The following is a 14,346-nucleotide window of genomic DNA, read 5'->3' as shown; positions in this document are numbered from 1 at the left end:
ACGGTGGCAGCCGTCATGTGACAGAGACGTCAGGACAAACAGCCACTGAACACACACACAAACAGTTGTGTTTCCATCACTAACCACACCTCTACTTGCTAATCCTAACCCTGATTTAAACTTTAACTTAATCTAGACCTAAACCTTAATTTAACATCAACCTTAACTTAATCTAGACCTAAACCTTAATGTATCCTTAAACCAAGTCCTCAATCTTAAACATAATGATTTATGTTGTTGAAATGAGCATTTTGTCCCCAGAAAGAAGGCGAGTCCCCACAGTGACTGTGTAAACAGATTTATGTCCCCACAACACACACACACACACACACACACACACACACACACAATAAACACGATTAAATGTCTGAAGCCTCGTTAGCAATGCGTTACATTTTCCCAGGAGTGTCTTCTTTGCCTGTTCCCACCCTACTATGCTGTGATTGGCTAGTACCACTGTGCTCTGATTGGCTGGTTGGTAGGTTGTTGCCTTCACGAACTGCCCTGAGACTTTGTTGGACACACAAACTTCTCCCTTGTGAATACATCCATATCTGTAACCAGTGCAGCATGAAAGCATGGTGGAATTAGTAAGCTAACTAGCTAACTAGCCAGCCCCTAAATGAGTGAATTTTAACAACTTCCTCCACACCAGAGACTCTTCTCCATGCTCTTCAGTGTATAGGAACGCACATTGATATCGTCAGTAACACTGGCCATTACCAGCCAATCACAGCACAGCAGGGCGGGACTCATTAGCCACCCCTCAAAGCTTCAGTGTTTCTGATATTTTGTATCATGAGGTGCAAACAGACGCAGGTAAAACCTTTAAATAGAAGAGTTGAAGCTCTGTCTGGACTCACATCACAGTAGCCGATAAATACCCAAATCTGACTGGTAGTTTGAACATGATGGAGCTCACGTTGACCCACAGAAGCTGACGCATTAAATCAGAGCAGCTGTTGGGAGGCGAGAGGCGCTGCCGGAGTTTAGAGGCTTATTATCTCCGACATTGAAATCCACGCTCCATTAATAACCTGCCAGACTGCTGAGATCTGTCACATCAAACCCTCCGCTCTACGACGAGGAGGAAAAAGATTAATATGTGGATTTAGCTGACAGATATTTATTAATACAACCAATACATGCAAAATAGTTTTCAGCAAAGAAAAAACTAACTAGTAGCAGATGTAGTGGTGTTGTTACAAAAAGAAAATCACAATATCAAATCTAAGTCTGTTTCTTTTGACCTGCTGAAGCATGAAATTGTGCCAATTTGTTCATGAAATTCTATATTTGCTGACAAGCTGGTTTCATCCAGCGTTCAACAAACTAACAGAGTATCTCACCATCTTTTCCTGAACCTAACTAAGGAGATATTGAGATGTGAGGCTGGCTTTCTCAGGGAAATGTGCAAAACATGAGGAGTAACTTTTCTTGGGATATCATACGTTGGCTGACTACAAATAAATCCAGACTGAACACATGGACGAATGACTCTTTATAAATATTCCCAGAACACTGAGGATGGAGACGTCGGTGAAAGCAGCCGAGGTGTTGGTGCCTCCTAAGCCTGATGGAAAAGCTGAGAACACTGAAGCCTCCTCTTCCTCCGACCCCATGGAGGAGTTCAAGAGACGGCTGGAGGACATCATCAGCACCCACGGCTCTGCAGCCGAGCTCCTGGACAAACAGGTGAGTCGAGTGACGTGAGACACACAGAGAACAACCTGAGTTCACTTCTGGCCTCTGGTGATGTGTGTGATGTTTGTCATTGTTGTGAACAGAGTCTGATGGAGGCAGAGATGGAGAAGATGAAGAAGGACCCAAGAGATGACATCCCTGTGGCCATGGAGACAGGTGAGGCAGAACGACTTGCTACCATTACGGTTAAAAGGGTTAAAAAAAGATGCAGCAATGACTTTGACCCTCTAATATGGGTCTACAGCCTACATTTCCCATAATGCTGCTGGATGTAGTCTTTCATTAATTGTGTTGTGTTTTCGAAAATACAATATTTTACACTTCACCATGGCTTTCAAAACAGGTTACAGTCATTTAAATAAACACAGTACATTTATGATTTACATAAACGCTTCACGACTCATCGAACAGCAATAACTGACTGTGGAACACAGGAACACTTAAATACTGACAGGAACGCAACGCCGGTAGGAGGTATTTCTAAAGTTTCTTGAACCCTTTTTGACACAAAAATAAGTGGCTTTTACAATAATTAATCATTTTTGTCTCAAAAAAATAATAATACACAAACAGCTAGTTATTGATAAAGTAACAAGTGAAAAGGAGATAAACAGGTAGATACTTGAGAACATCTCTCTCCATGATGAGATGGTCTCATCCAGCGTTCGTAGCTACACCTACACAAAGTAATGCGCTGTGATGAGTAGAAATCCCACTAAATCAGTTCGTATGTAATCTACGTCATCGTGAACAAAGAAGTATAAAGACCCACTTCTTCCTCCAGGAGGCCACGTTGATTGATTTGTCACGTAACTTCTGTACTTCAACAACAGCGCTTCTGTAGATGTTTTAACCCAAACAACGATCTTTTTCTACACCTAACTATGTAGTTTAGTTGACTGAACCTAACTAAGTAGTTTTGTTTAAACCTGAACCTAACTTATTTGTTTCCTGTAAAGACTGAATATTATTTTGAAAAGACTATTCCTGTAACGAGCAGAAATCAACACGTGTTGTTGGAGGAAAACGCAGGAAAAATGAGTAACTTTTTGTAAAATATACAAACTGTTGTGTGAGGATAGAAGCAGTTATGTATTCGCCTTATGGACGGACCAGTTTGAACACGCTCTCATGAGATAAAAGGAATTTAGTCAAATTCTTTTATATTTCTGTTTTTTTATCTGTCTATAAGAAAATAAACTTCCAACTCGATTTGATTTTCATTAGGAATTTAAAAACACAGCAACGTAAAAAAGCATCATGACACAAAGAGTTAGAACTCAAACACATCACGACAAACGTCGTTAACACAGGCCTCAACTTCTTGTCGTTGTCTCTCCAGAGGTCTGTCTCATCATGAAGAGTCTGAACAAGCTCTCCTCTCCAGAGAAGAAACTAGAGAATGTGGTCAGGAAACATGCTGAACTGGTGAGTTTCAGATATGGAGAGACCTTTTAAACAACTCACGCAGAAACCTGAGCGCTCAAGTTCAGACATCTTTCTTTCAATGCAAGTAGTAGCTGTCATGCAATTACAGCAAGCCTCTGTGTGCGTGTGTGTGTGTGTGTGTGTGTGTGCAGACAGCCCTGCGGCGTGCCGATGAGAGGAAGCTGTGCGTCCTGCAGAAGAAGTTGTCCTTCCTGCTGGACGAGCGGCAGCAGCAGCAGGAGGAGAGTCGCAGCAGCGCCGCCGCTCGCAGCAAACTGGAGGCTCTGTGCAGAGAGCTGCAGGGACACTGCGACGTCCTGAGGGTGTGTAGCCGAGGAAACCACACAACAACGATGTCTGAGGGGAGCAGTTCAAACAAAAAGACCTCTCTCTCTCTGACCCCCCCCCCCCCATGTAGGCGGAGACCCTTCAGCGCTGCAGGGAGGACGAGGAGAAGAGGACGGAGATCACCACCCACTTCCAGATGATGCTGACGGAGATCCAGGCTCAGATCGAGCAGCACAGCACCCGAAACGACAAGCTGTGCAACGAGAACAGCAACCTGACAGACAAACTGGAGGGCCTCATGAACCAGTGCGAGATGAGGGAGGAGGTGAGAGGTCAAACATCTTAATCCATCTTGATTAAGGCCGGTAATAAAGAGACACTTAAAATAATCCGTTTATAAACATTTTATTGGAAGAGGAGCTGTTCATTATTGACTGAATAATGTTGTGTGATTGGTTTAACACTTTAATGAGACATTAAGATATGAAGATAAAACAAGTTATGTCTTGTTATCTGATGTTGTGTCTCTCATTGAACATTTTAGTAATAAATCATTTCTAAAAATATATTTTTTGTTGAGTTTTGGTCTTTTGATTTTACAAAACAAGTAGTTTAAATATGAGGGAATTGTGACGAATAATTTGTTCTACTTCCTGATATTTCAATGACAAACAATCAGTCGGTTAATGGAGAACATCGGCGACAGATCAATCGATAGAGAGACCGTGATTCTTCCGTTAAAGACGCTCTTCCTCTCTCTGCAGGGTTTGGAGAAGATCAACAAGCATCGCGACCTGCAGCACAAACTGACTGAAGCCAAACTGAAGCAGGCTCACGCTCTGCTGAGCGAAGGCGAGGAGAAACACAAGCGGGAGAAGGAATATGTGAGTGGACGTAGAACACACACGTCCCGTCAGACAATATTTAATATGCACTAAAGCTTTTTTTAAAAGGACGTAAAAATCATTTTATATATATGAAGCCGTCTGTAAATGCACAGTACTTCATTTATGTTAGGTCAACGGTTATTTTAAACTTGTGTTATTATTTAATAATAATAATCATCATATCTATTATTATCATAGCGATTCTTTGATCAGTTACTCAGGAAACATGTTTCATTACTGCATGAATGTAGCAGTAATGTTAAACATTATTCACATAGATTACCATCGTCATTATGAATTATTATTTCTCTGCTGTTTCTGTTATTTGATATTTGTTGTCTTCATTTTTTTCCTCATTATATTGTCTTAGTTGTCTTGTCAGAATTAGAGCCGTGACTTTAAAGTAATAATAATAATCGTTTGTATTCTTGTTAAACACTATTCCCAGATTGACTGTGTATTGTCTCTGTCGCTGTAGTTGCTTAGGGAGGCTATTGACAAAACAAAGAAATGCTTCGCTATGAAGGAGCTGGAGCTGACCATGAAGAAGAAGGTAAAGACACGTCTGTAATGCGTCTCCGTCTGTTCTCTTCTAACCAGTTACTGGTTCAGGCCGCTGAGTGGAAACTGCAGACTAAGACACTCACAGAACAGGGGACAGTGATGCAGGCACAGGTGAATATTCACCGACGACAGGTAGCACACACCTGGTGATCAGCAGTAGGGGACGAGATCTACCCTTCAAACTGAAGGCCAGAACTGTAGCAACACGGAGCTCATGGAACACAGCGGAGAACCTGTGATCCTTTACAAACACAGTGGAACGCTTTCCAACTATTCGATTTCATTTATCATATTTCAAGAGTTCAGTTAACTAATGAATTAGTTTCATATTTCATACATTTTCTGTAAAGTTCTAAACACAGTTGCAAAGTGCAATCTAAAGATATACATTTAAGATTAACCTTTAAAGAACCCAACATGTATAAATGTTAAATTAAAAAAAGGTGGTTTCACTTTTCTGCATGTTAATTTATGAACTGTCTTCAGCGGCTGATATTGTTATTGATTGATAATAATTCATGATTTAGTAATATCTTCTTTGACAGTTAAGATATTTCTGCCTTTTAAAACTTAACTCACCCACAGATTTAAAGGTTTAAATGTTAAATTACAAATGATTTATATCTCCCGTGTAGACTTCTGCATCCACCTCAATATGATGACGGTCAATGGAAACGTGTTTGTAATGCTGAAAGCATTGAATAATCTGATGTGAAGAAGTTTTCCACCAGAGAGATTAAACTCTTTATCCCTCTCTACGTACTACGTACTCGTATGTTCTGCTGTTCAGGGGAAAAACATCCAAATGCTAAAAAGACAAAAACGCAGCTCTCAACTCTTAAATTCATGTGAAAAGAACAAGAAACTCAAAATCTCAGGTTAGGGTTCGCTTTAGACCTGGAGACTCAACAAAACAAGGACTTGAGACTTGACTTGGACGAGACGTTTGACTTGAGATCTGAAAGAAACAAGAACAAGTTTCAGTCGTATGTTTATCACCTGCTGCATTCAGAAATCTGACTGACTTCCATTTTGGCAAGGCTTTGAAAACGACCACATTAATCTTTATTACAAGTGAATAAAAGGAGAGTGCTGCTGTTTTAATTCCACTAAAGTAACATTTTCATGAGCTGGTTAGTGCCTACAGAATGATCACAGTGAGCTGCATTGATTGAGGTCTTGTTAACTGTCAGTCTCAAGTGTGGATAAAACATCTAACTAAGGTCTCCCTGTTATATAGTGTGTGAGTAAGTTAACTGATTTAATACTTAATTGTTTGTTCAAGTTAAACGAAACTAAAACAAAGCAAAAAAATATTTGAGTATCCTGCTTGTGTCTGTCTGTGTTTTAGTCCGACTATCTCGTCTGTCCACAGCTGGCCCTCTATGCTGAGAAGTTCGACGAGTTTCAGGCAACGCTGGCCAAAAGCAACGAAATCTACGTCCGCTTCAAGAAGGAGATGGATAACGTAGGTGGTGATGACTGTGTGGAGCTGAATGAGGATGTTAGGCGTCTAATCGAATACTGTAAAACATATTCCTCTTAAACCGTTCCATGTTTCTAGTTCCTGCAGCTCACATTCGTCCGGCTTTTGTTTCCTGACGTTGTCGCTGCAGCCCGTTGTTTTTTTTTTAACTCTTCCTCTTTTTAGATGTCAGACAAGATGAAGAAAATGGAGAAAGAGTCGGGTCTGTGGAAGACAAGGTTCGAGAGCTGCAACAAGGCTCTGACTGAAATGATGGAGGAGGTATGTCGTCAGTGTTGCCACAGTTTCTTGTAATTCTCAAACTCACGTTGACCCTTCGGAGGTTTTGCCGAGTCTTGATAGAACCCAGCGAGGTATACCAATGCTGCTGCTGAGGTGTTAACCTTCAAGTTTTAGTCTCACTTTCTTTGCGTCTCGTCTTCTCCATCACACCAGAGAACCGAGAAAAGCAACGAGTACGACCTGTTCGTCCTGAAGATTCAGAAGCTGGAGAGGTTGTGTCATGCCCTGCAGAGCGAGAGGGAAATCCTCTATGAAAAGATCAAGGAAGTCCGCCAGGCTAACACCAACGTCCCTGCAAAGGTCTTCAGCAGCTCGAACGCCGACGAAACCCCCAACCCAGAGGGTGTTGACAAATCTGCCTCGCTGATACCTGTGGAGGTCCAGGAGCTCCAGGAGCTCGAGAAGGAGGACTCTGTCTTAACGGAGGGTATGACCCGTCTGAAGGAGGAGCAGGCCAAGCTGCAGGAGATTGCCGCCTCCCTGATGGCCACACCTAGCGACAATCACGAAGACGACAATGATGACGCAGACACCGAAGAAGACTTGATGTACTCTGCGTTTGTCCAGTTCAAAACCAAAACCCAGCTCAAAGAGGAAGCGGTTTCAGTCCCTCAACAGGTGGTAGATGTCAAGTCAGAGGCAGCAGAATTGGTTCTCCCACAGCCAGATAAACTTGAGGAGGATCCAAAGCCTTCTGAAATGATACCAACAGACACAGTAAAGGTTCCAACAATGGTCCAGGATAAAGAGGTTCAAGCAGTGAAACTATGTGAGGAGATCCAGCAGCAACCTGCTGAACCAGCACTGACATCTGAGCCTGAAAAAGTCAAGATCGACCCACCAACAGAGCAGAAACCAAAAGCAGCAGAGGCCGAGATCTTGGTCAAGGCAGCAGAGGTAGAACCAGTGGTCCCAGTGGGAGACAGGAAGGTCCAGGCTGAACCAGTGCAAGGACCAGAAGAAGCACCAACCAAGTCAGAATCAGCTCCACCCGCCGTATATACACCTAAAACGACTGCCGCCTCAATTGCAGAGTCCTCCAAGAAGCAAACACCGAAGAAAAAGAAGAAGAAGAACAGCAAGAATGCTAGCTAAAGTTTAGAAAAGTGTGTGTGTGGAGTGATTTGGGTATAGTGTGTGTGTGTGTGTGTGTGTGTGTGTGTGTGCGTGTGTGTGTGTACGTAACTGAAATCATACTGTGCTGGTAAAGTGTTTTGTTCTTCACTTTTCTCAAGATTCAATGTTACCAGATGAGGACAGACATTTAAATCTGACTATATTTCAAAGCCTGGTCGAGGGAATAAAACACTTTACTGAAGTATAGCAACGCAACGTCTAAAACGTTAACTAAAGGGCCCTAAAGAGTGAAAGTCTGCCTTGGTAAGCAAAGTGCCAAAACAAAACCCCGGTTGGTATCTATGCCAGTAAAATTGCAGTATCTTTTAAACTAGAAATCACAGCAACTCGAATAAAGTCATTTTCTGACAATGTTACATTTTTTTGTCTGCTTTTTATTTAATTTAACTAGTTGTCTGAAATCTCACACAATTTCATTCCAAGATTTTGGTCTTGTGACGTGTACATCAACGTCTCTTTACTGCTATAGTTGTGAGGACTCTCGTTGAGTCGATATGTTCCTTGGCCTCCCAGACACCAGATATATTTGCTTTTAATAAGTATTAGTGTGTTCATCTTGGCTCACTTTGACTTTAAATAGACTTTGATTCAATGATATGATACACTAAAACAGGAGAAGTTCCACTTAACTTTTTGTACAAAGTGTAAATCAGGATGGGACTTAACAACAATAGTGGAACATTTTGACTAGAAACTACCTCTCTGCAACTACTCACGCTGCTCCACAGTGCAGAGCTTGTAACAATAGTTTGCATGAGGTCGCTAACCTTTTACAGGTCGACAACCTGTCAACATCAAATTAAACAGGTAGAATACCGATATGTACATCACCAATTTGTCAATTAACAGTTTCCCAAGCAGTGGCAGTGCAGATCAGATCAGTTATTAAGTTCACTTTAAGGTACAACAAATGGAAATAATGATACAGAAGAATAAAACATATATAAATAACAAAAAAGATTTACCACAAGAGCAGAATTATCTGCTGTACTTGTGAGGACACTCATTGATGAATTGTATTTCCTACGCCAACTTCTGAACTTCACCATCAAACTCTAAAACAGTTCTGGTGAGGACGAGACAAAATGTCATCACTTTTCAAGAAAGTCCTCGTTTCTATGTCTACACCTATTGGTCCTCACAAAGGTAGGTAAGCAAGAAGACACACACTCAGATTTTAGTGTGGGCTACCAGGTTTATTCCACAACCAGAGCTCACAGGTTTAATGATGTATGTATTAAGACAGTAAGTGTTACCACCACCTTCCTCTACTGTCAAAAGCTTGGGAATATATATTTTTGATGATGCAGAACAACATCTCCACTAGATGGCGGTGTTTTCCTCCACAGGTGAAGGGTTTTACACCTGTTTATTACATTCAGAAGGCACAACAATCTCACAGCCACTAGATGGAAACAGTGTTCTTCATATCACATGTAATTCATAAAATATGTGATTTCAAGGCATTTTACAATGATTTCAAGGTTTTATTCCCACATTTTGCAGTCACATTAAATGTTGTCAGTGTTTATGTCTCTGTCATTAGTTTCTCCTTTGATTTGATTACCAAACACACCTAAAGCCTTCTTGTTGTTGGTTTAATACTCAACAGTATGATACTTTATAGATATTGATGTTTTATTTGTTATTAAAACTTGACCCAAGTTATATTATGTTAAGTTATGCTATTTGTCTTTATTTGAACAGTGACAATGCACAAAGAACTAACTGCTATTCTCCACCTGTAGTTTTGACACCTCACCTCAAGGTCCATTTGGCTGATTTAGTGCTTTTGATTGGAGCTCAAAATTGAAAATTCTCAAATCTCCATGCAATATTTATTTTTTCATTCGATTTCTTTCTGAATATTTTTGTTGTTTAACTCTTCTTTGTGTTATTCTGACATTTAATGGAGAGTTTAAGTGTCAATAATTGCTCTTTTCTACAGTGATGGTCAGACATTTCTGAATGCTAAACACTGAATAATTGAAACATTTAATATTAAAATTATTTTGTATTGTCAACAACACTAATAGAGTAGCAGAATTTAGTTTTCCCAGCATCAATCCACATGTATAAAGTTATTATAAAGGAGTTAATTAATGGGAAAAGGTAACAATAAATGAGTAGATTCTAAAATAAATACACCAGACACAAACTGTACCAGACATCACAGAATCATCATGAACGAACCAGAAAGGGAAGAGGAGATGAGAAGAACGGATTTATTCCCTCCAAGTTTCTCTCTCACCAGAGACTTTAAAAAATGACGACGAGGGGGTTTTTCAGTTCGGTATTTTGAGCGAGAAAGTATTAATGTTCAGAAATAAATAATAAAAAGAGGAAACAGATGAGAAGAGAAGTACAAAGGATTTGTACAAAAATTCAGATAAGAGCTAATATGAGGAGGAGGAGGAGGAGGAGGAGGAGGAGGAGGAGGAGGAGACAGAGACATGAGAGAGAAGGATTTGAGTTGTTTCAACCTTGTGACAGAAGATGAGTCGACTGAATGAGCCTGTGGATCTCTGAGGGATCTGAGCAGAGGGATTCAGATGTTACAGGTTAGTTAAGTAATCATCCTGTCCTGAAATAAAGTTCATCATGTTGAGGTTCATTCAAATACATTACGTTCAATATATATCTACTTATAAGGCAAATTGGTTATTTTCTCTATTAATTCGACTGTTAATAACACTTTTTGGTCATTTATAACAACAACAAAAAACTGAATGAATGATGACAACGACATGCTTTAAATTGTTAAATGTAAACTGCACTTCAGATCCACAAATTTCGATAAATGTATAGAGAAGGTGTGACTGCTTTAATAGAAGCTACAACCCTCTTTTCTGGTAAATGTGACCTATTTGACAGAAACTTCCAATTCATTTCACATTCAGGTAAACTAAAGAACAACTTTTGTAGAAGTTACAGCTGCTGCTCATTTGAAGAAAGAATTTTCAGAGTTTTTATAGCTTAAATTCCTGCAGAACGTCAGAGTTCAGTGAGAACTTGCAGGTGGAAGATAAATAAAGCAGCGCCGAGTCTTAAAAACACTCCTTCCATATCTGCAGGAAACATATAGGACGCCTGCCAACATGCAGGAGGAACGCTTCTCATGTGCCGGCGATTAAACTAAGCTGAGCTGCATTTTCTACCGTCGTGAGCCTGAAACATTCGTGATGTGAGAAATTACACTGACAGACGAGAGAGAGGAGAGAGGGATGTCAACGTTCTACCTGCTGACCTTTCCTTTAATCCATTCAGGCATCAAAGCGTCTCCTCTGCCTTCATTGACAAACCATCCTCCATCAAAAAGAACCAGCTTTACCTCCCAGCACACAGCTCAGGAGTAAGTGGAACAAAGCACAGGAGACACCTGAACGTGTCACTGTGACACCGTGTTGGGGTTTTACAGTTTAGGATGAACGTGTTTTAAAGGGGTTCAGGTCACCGAGGTGGAGGTATAGCTTATGGATCCGGCTTCATGCACAACAGCATCGTCATGCTGGACCAGGACAGCTGGCATGTTGATCAACAGGGTAGAAAGAATCAAATATTCAGGGTTTGTGCAAAGTCTGGAAAGATGGCAAAATGCTTAATTTCAAGACGTTATGTAAACAAAAGTTTAGGAATATGCTGGAAATCAAATATACTTTTGAAAAATGTTTCATTCTCAACACAATCTGGTGTTTCATTCACACAATCACTCTTGTAACGAAACGATCTAAACCCTGAATTAAAAAGAACTGAATGAGTTTCCGTGAGTACTGAACCTTTCAGTCTTGCTGTTTGAACAGATATAGATATTGTTATATTCTCTCTTGTTCACTGATGATTTAAAGGCTGTTCTTTGACACTGTGAAGATTTAAACAAAGCAAAGCTGGATAAGTCCTCTGGAAATTAGCTGGTCAAATAAAACAAAGTGTCAATCGATCTCTAATCTTTGTTCTGTAAACCTTTCCTGCAGTGGCATTTGTAGGAATGTGATGATTGGAGCTGAGAGAATCATTTTTGGTTCAGGTCCTTTGAAAGTGCTTGAATTTTACTCTGAAAGAAGATGAACAAACCCTGCACATCAAAAACATAAAGACATGGGAGGTAGAGGCTAGTAAGAAACCTTGAGGGAATGAATGTTTTGTCTAAATTGTCCGAGCATTTCATTCTTATAACTGCCAAAAACATCCAGTGTATGATTTTGTTTTGACAAACTTGGTTTTAAAGATGTATTTTTTTCAAACCAAAGATGTTATTACACGAATCACAGCCCTGAGGACTGTTTATTTACCTTCATTACTTCTTCTACAAAATTCCGTTCCCATGCAACTCAACTGCATCTTCATTTATGAGAGAAACATATCTACTCCCTGATTATTGTTGCATTTTTAAACACGTGGTTAACAAAACTACTTGGTCAGGTTTAGCAGACACATCATGATTTGGATTAAAATAAGTTGGCTTGTTATGTTATTTAAGTTACAGATGTAAATTAAAAGTGAATGTTGACAGCGGTGTCCTGGGTGAAAGTCCCGTGTTTGTTTGAAGCCTTCCTCCCATCTCTCGCTCCTCCCTTTGATGAAACGCATTTGTGATGCGTCAAAATCAAACGTAATCCGTTTCCCTCAAAGCAAAACTAACAATGCAGACGCAGCGCATGGCCACGCCATTTACCGAGCTGTTAGTTTGAATTAGAGTTGAACTTTGTAACGAAACAAAGCATCACATTAAAACATCTTTCTCCCATTGAACCTGTAAGTCATACAAGTAGTAACGTTTTGACTTTCTTTAGTACATAAAACTGGCCGTATGAGCTCCAAATCGTCACAAATAAAGAATTGAGTTAAACTAACATTTAGACGAGCAAACATTACATCTGTGGCATTATTTGCCTCAGAAACGTGTCTGTGTTTGTGCTCAGGAGTTTAGATCCAAAGGGAAGTACTGAATGATACAACAGCAGTGAATCATGAGCTCATGCACGACTCTGGTTCTCACCCTCTTTACAGACTTCAGGGTATTTTTCTCTATTAAAGTAATTCTGTGTGCTGCTGTCGAATCAAATCAACTCCAGGACCCCAAACAGCCTTTTTCAACAAGTGAAAATGTCCTAAAAATATCCTCACTTTACCGAACCGTCCACAACTCAGCATGCACATCAAGAAATAACAACAGTTTCTGCTTGAATGAATGAGTTTCTATTTCTTTTTATTTTGTGCTTCACGTGAATCCTTCTCACATCCTGCGTGTTGCCGTGGAGCAGCTCGATACTCGGCTGAGAGCGGAGCTGTTTGACGTCGACGTGGAAGAGATTAGCTCTCCTTTCACCTCCGTCACATTCATGATTCTGTCTGACAGCTTCTCCACTTCAGAGGAAATCCATATCACACCGCGGGCTCCCGTACTTCTATCTTTGTGAGGACTTTGGGAGTCCTGTGAAATCACGTTTGTGTGTCGTTTATTTGTTTTTAAAAGACACATATTTGGTGGCAGGATTATGTTCAGTGGCAAAGGTTCTTCCAGTGAAAAAAGGGCTAAATTCAGGGTAATGGTGAGCCTATGAGTCCAGGACTCCGGACACTGAGGATCCTATGCACAGTTAGATTTCAGCACCAAAGCCATTTTAGGTCAGGGAAAGATTAATGCAACACATTCTCACTCCCAACTATTGAAACACCAACACGTGGTCAGTGGCCCTATAAGCTACAAATGCTTTAGATTCAGTCTAGCGTCAGTTTTGGACGTGTCAGAAACTCATTCAATGCATAGTGTGTCTTTTCAAAATAAACTTCTAACGTAGGTTTATTTAGTCTTTAGGTTTACGTACGCAACAAAACTAATTGGGTGGGTTCAGGAAAACATCTTAAAACAACTGAAATAAGTTGTTACGTAGCTACGCCAGTTACTTAATAAAACTACATTGTTTTTGTGGGACATGGACAGCAGTCTCCTGGGTGAAAGTCTTGTGTGTGTTTGACCAAATCCAGCCACCCTGACCTCCCAATGGGGACTTGTTTGCATTTTAAACTACGTCAGCTGCTGTGACTGTCTAACAATGTTGGGTTTGTATTGGAGTTAGTTGAACGCCCAATGCGTTTCATAGAGAGACGCTAAAGGGCGCCTCGGTGCGTCGGAATCAGATGAAGTGACTTTTGACCTTTTCTGCACCAGTTTCTCCTGAACCTAACCGAGTGCTGTTGGTTTCTTCAACAGAGGTAGCAGTTATGTTATTTATTGATTATTCATTATTCATGGTTCAACAAAGTCAGCAGGATTCATCCTCTGGGGAACATGAATGTCTGAACCACATTTCTTGGGAATACATTCAATCGTTGAGTAATTTCACTGAAAAACACAAATGTTGACCTGCTGGTAGCGCTAGAGGAAAACCAACGTCAGCAGGATTCATCCCCTTTATAAAGTATCTTTGGATTTTAAAATGATATTAAATCAAATGTATTATTATTATCCTCTGGGGAACATGAACGTCTGCACAATATGTCATGGGAATCCATCAGATAGCCATTGAAATATTTTTGTCTGGGCCAAAGTGGTGGACCAACCAACCAACC

General features: G+C 40.4%; 1 protein-coding gene across 2 annotated transcripts; it reads left to right on the top strand.

Annotated features, from left to right (window-relative positions):
* The first annotated feature begins 1,492 nt into the window (after window positions 1–1,492).
* On the top strand, window positions 1,493–9,432 carry LOC116401150 (beta-taxilin-like). 2 transcript variants are annotated; one of them, XM_031879417.1, is made up of 10 exons: window positions 1,493–1,695; window positions 1,788–1,860; window positions 3,047–3,132; window positions 3,285–3,455; window positions 3,551–3,745; window positions 4,185–4,304; window positions 4,786–4,860; window positions 6,247–6,339; window positions 6,523–6,618; window positions 6,793–7,734. In XM_031879417.1, exons 1-10 carry the CDS (start codon window positions 1,528–1,530, stop codon window positions 7,732–7,734), a joined length of 2,019 nt encoding a protein of 672 aa, XP_031735277.1. In that variant the 5' UTR covers window positions 1,493–1,527. The 2 variants fall into 2 exon arrangements, with proteins under 2 accessions (XP_031735277.1, XP_031735276.1); XM_031879416.1 differs by lacking the exon at window positions 4,786–4,860 and adding an exon at window positions 4,908–4,982 and having other exon boundaries at window positions 1,528–1,695; window positions 6,793–9,432.
* The last annotated feature ends 4,914 nt before the right edge of the window (window positions 9,433–14,346 follow it).

This window comes from Anarrhichthys ocellatus, unplaced genomic scaffold (assembly GCF_004355925.1).
Source record: "Anarrhichthys ocellatus isolate YVR2014 unplaced genomic scaffold, GSC_Weel_1.0 scaffold259, whole genome shotgun sequence".
Classification (NCBI taxonomy): domain Eukaryota; kingdom Metazoa; phylum Chordata; class Actinopteri; order Perciformes; family Anarhichadidae; genus Anarrhichthys; species Anarrhichthys ocellatus.
This window is presented reverse-complemented; position numbering and strand designations above follow the sequence as displayed.

Bases quoted from the DNA above. Each gene is read 5' to 3' on its own strand.
- LOC116401150 (XM_031879416.1), top strand. From the start codon at position 1,528: ATGGAGACGTCGGTGAAAGCAGCCGAGGTGTTGGTGCCTCCTAAGCCT. The intron at 3,746-4,184 runs GTGAGAGGTCAA...CTCTCTCTGCAG, and splicing joins AGTGCGAGATGAGGGAGGAG to GGTTTGGAGAAGATCAACAA. The intron at 4,305-4,907 runs GTGAGTGGACGT...TCTTCTAACCAG, and splicing joins ACAAGCGGGAGAAGGAATAT to TTACTGGTTCAGGCCGCTGA.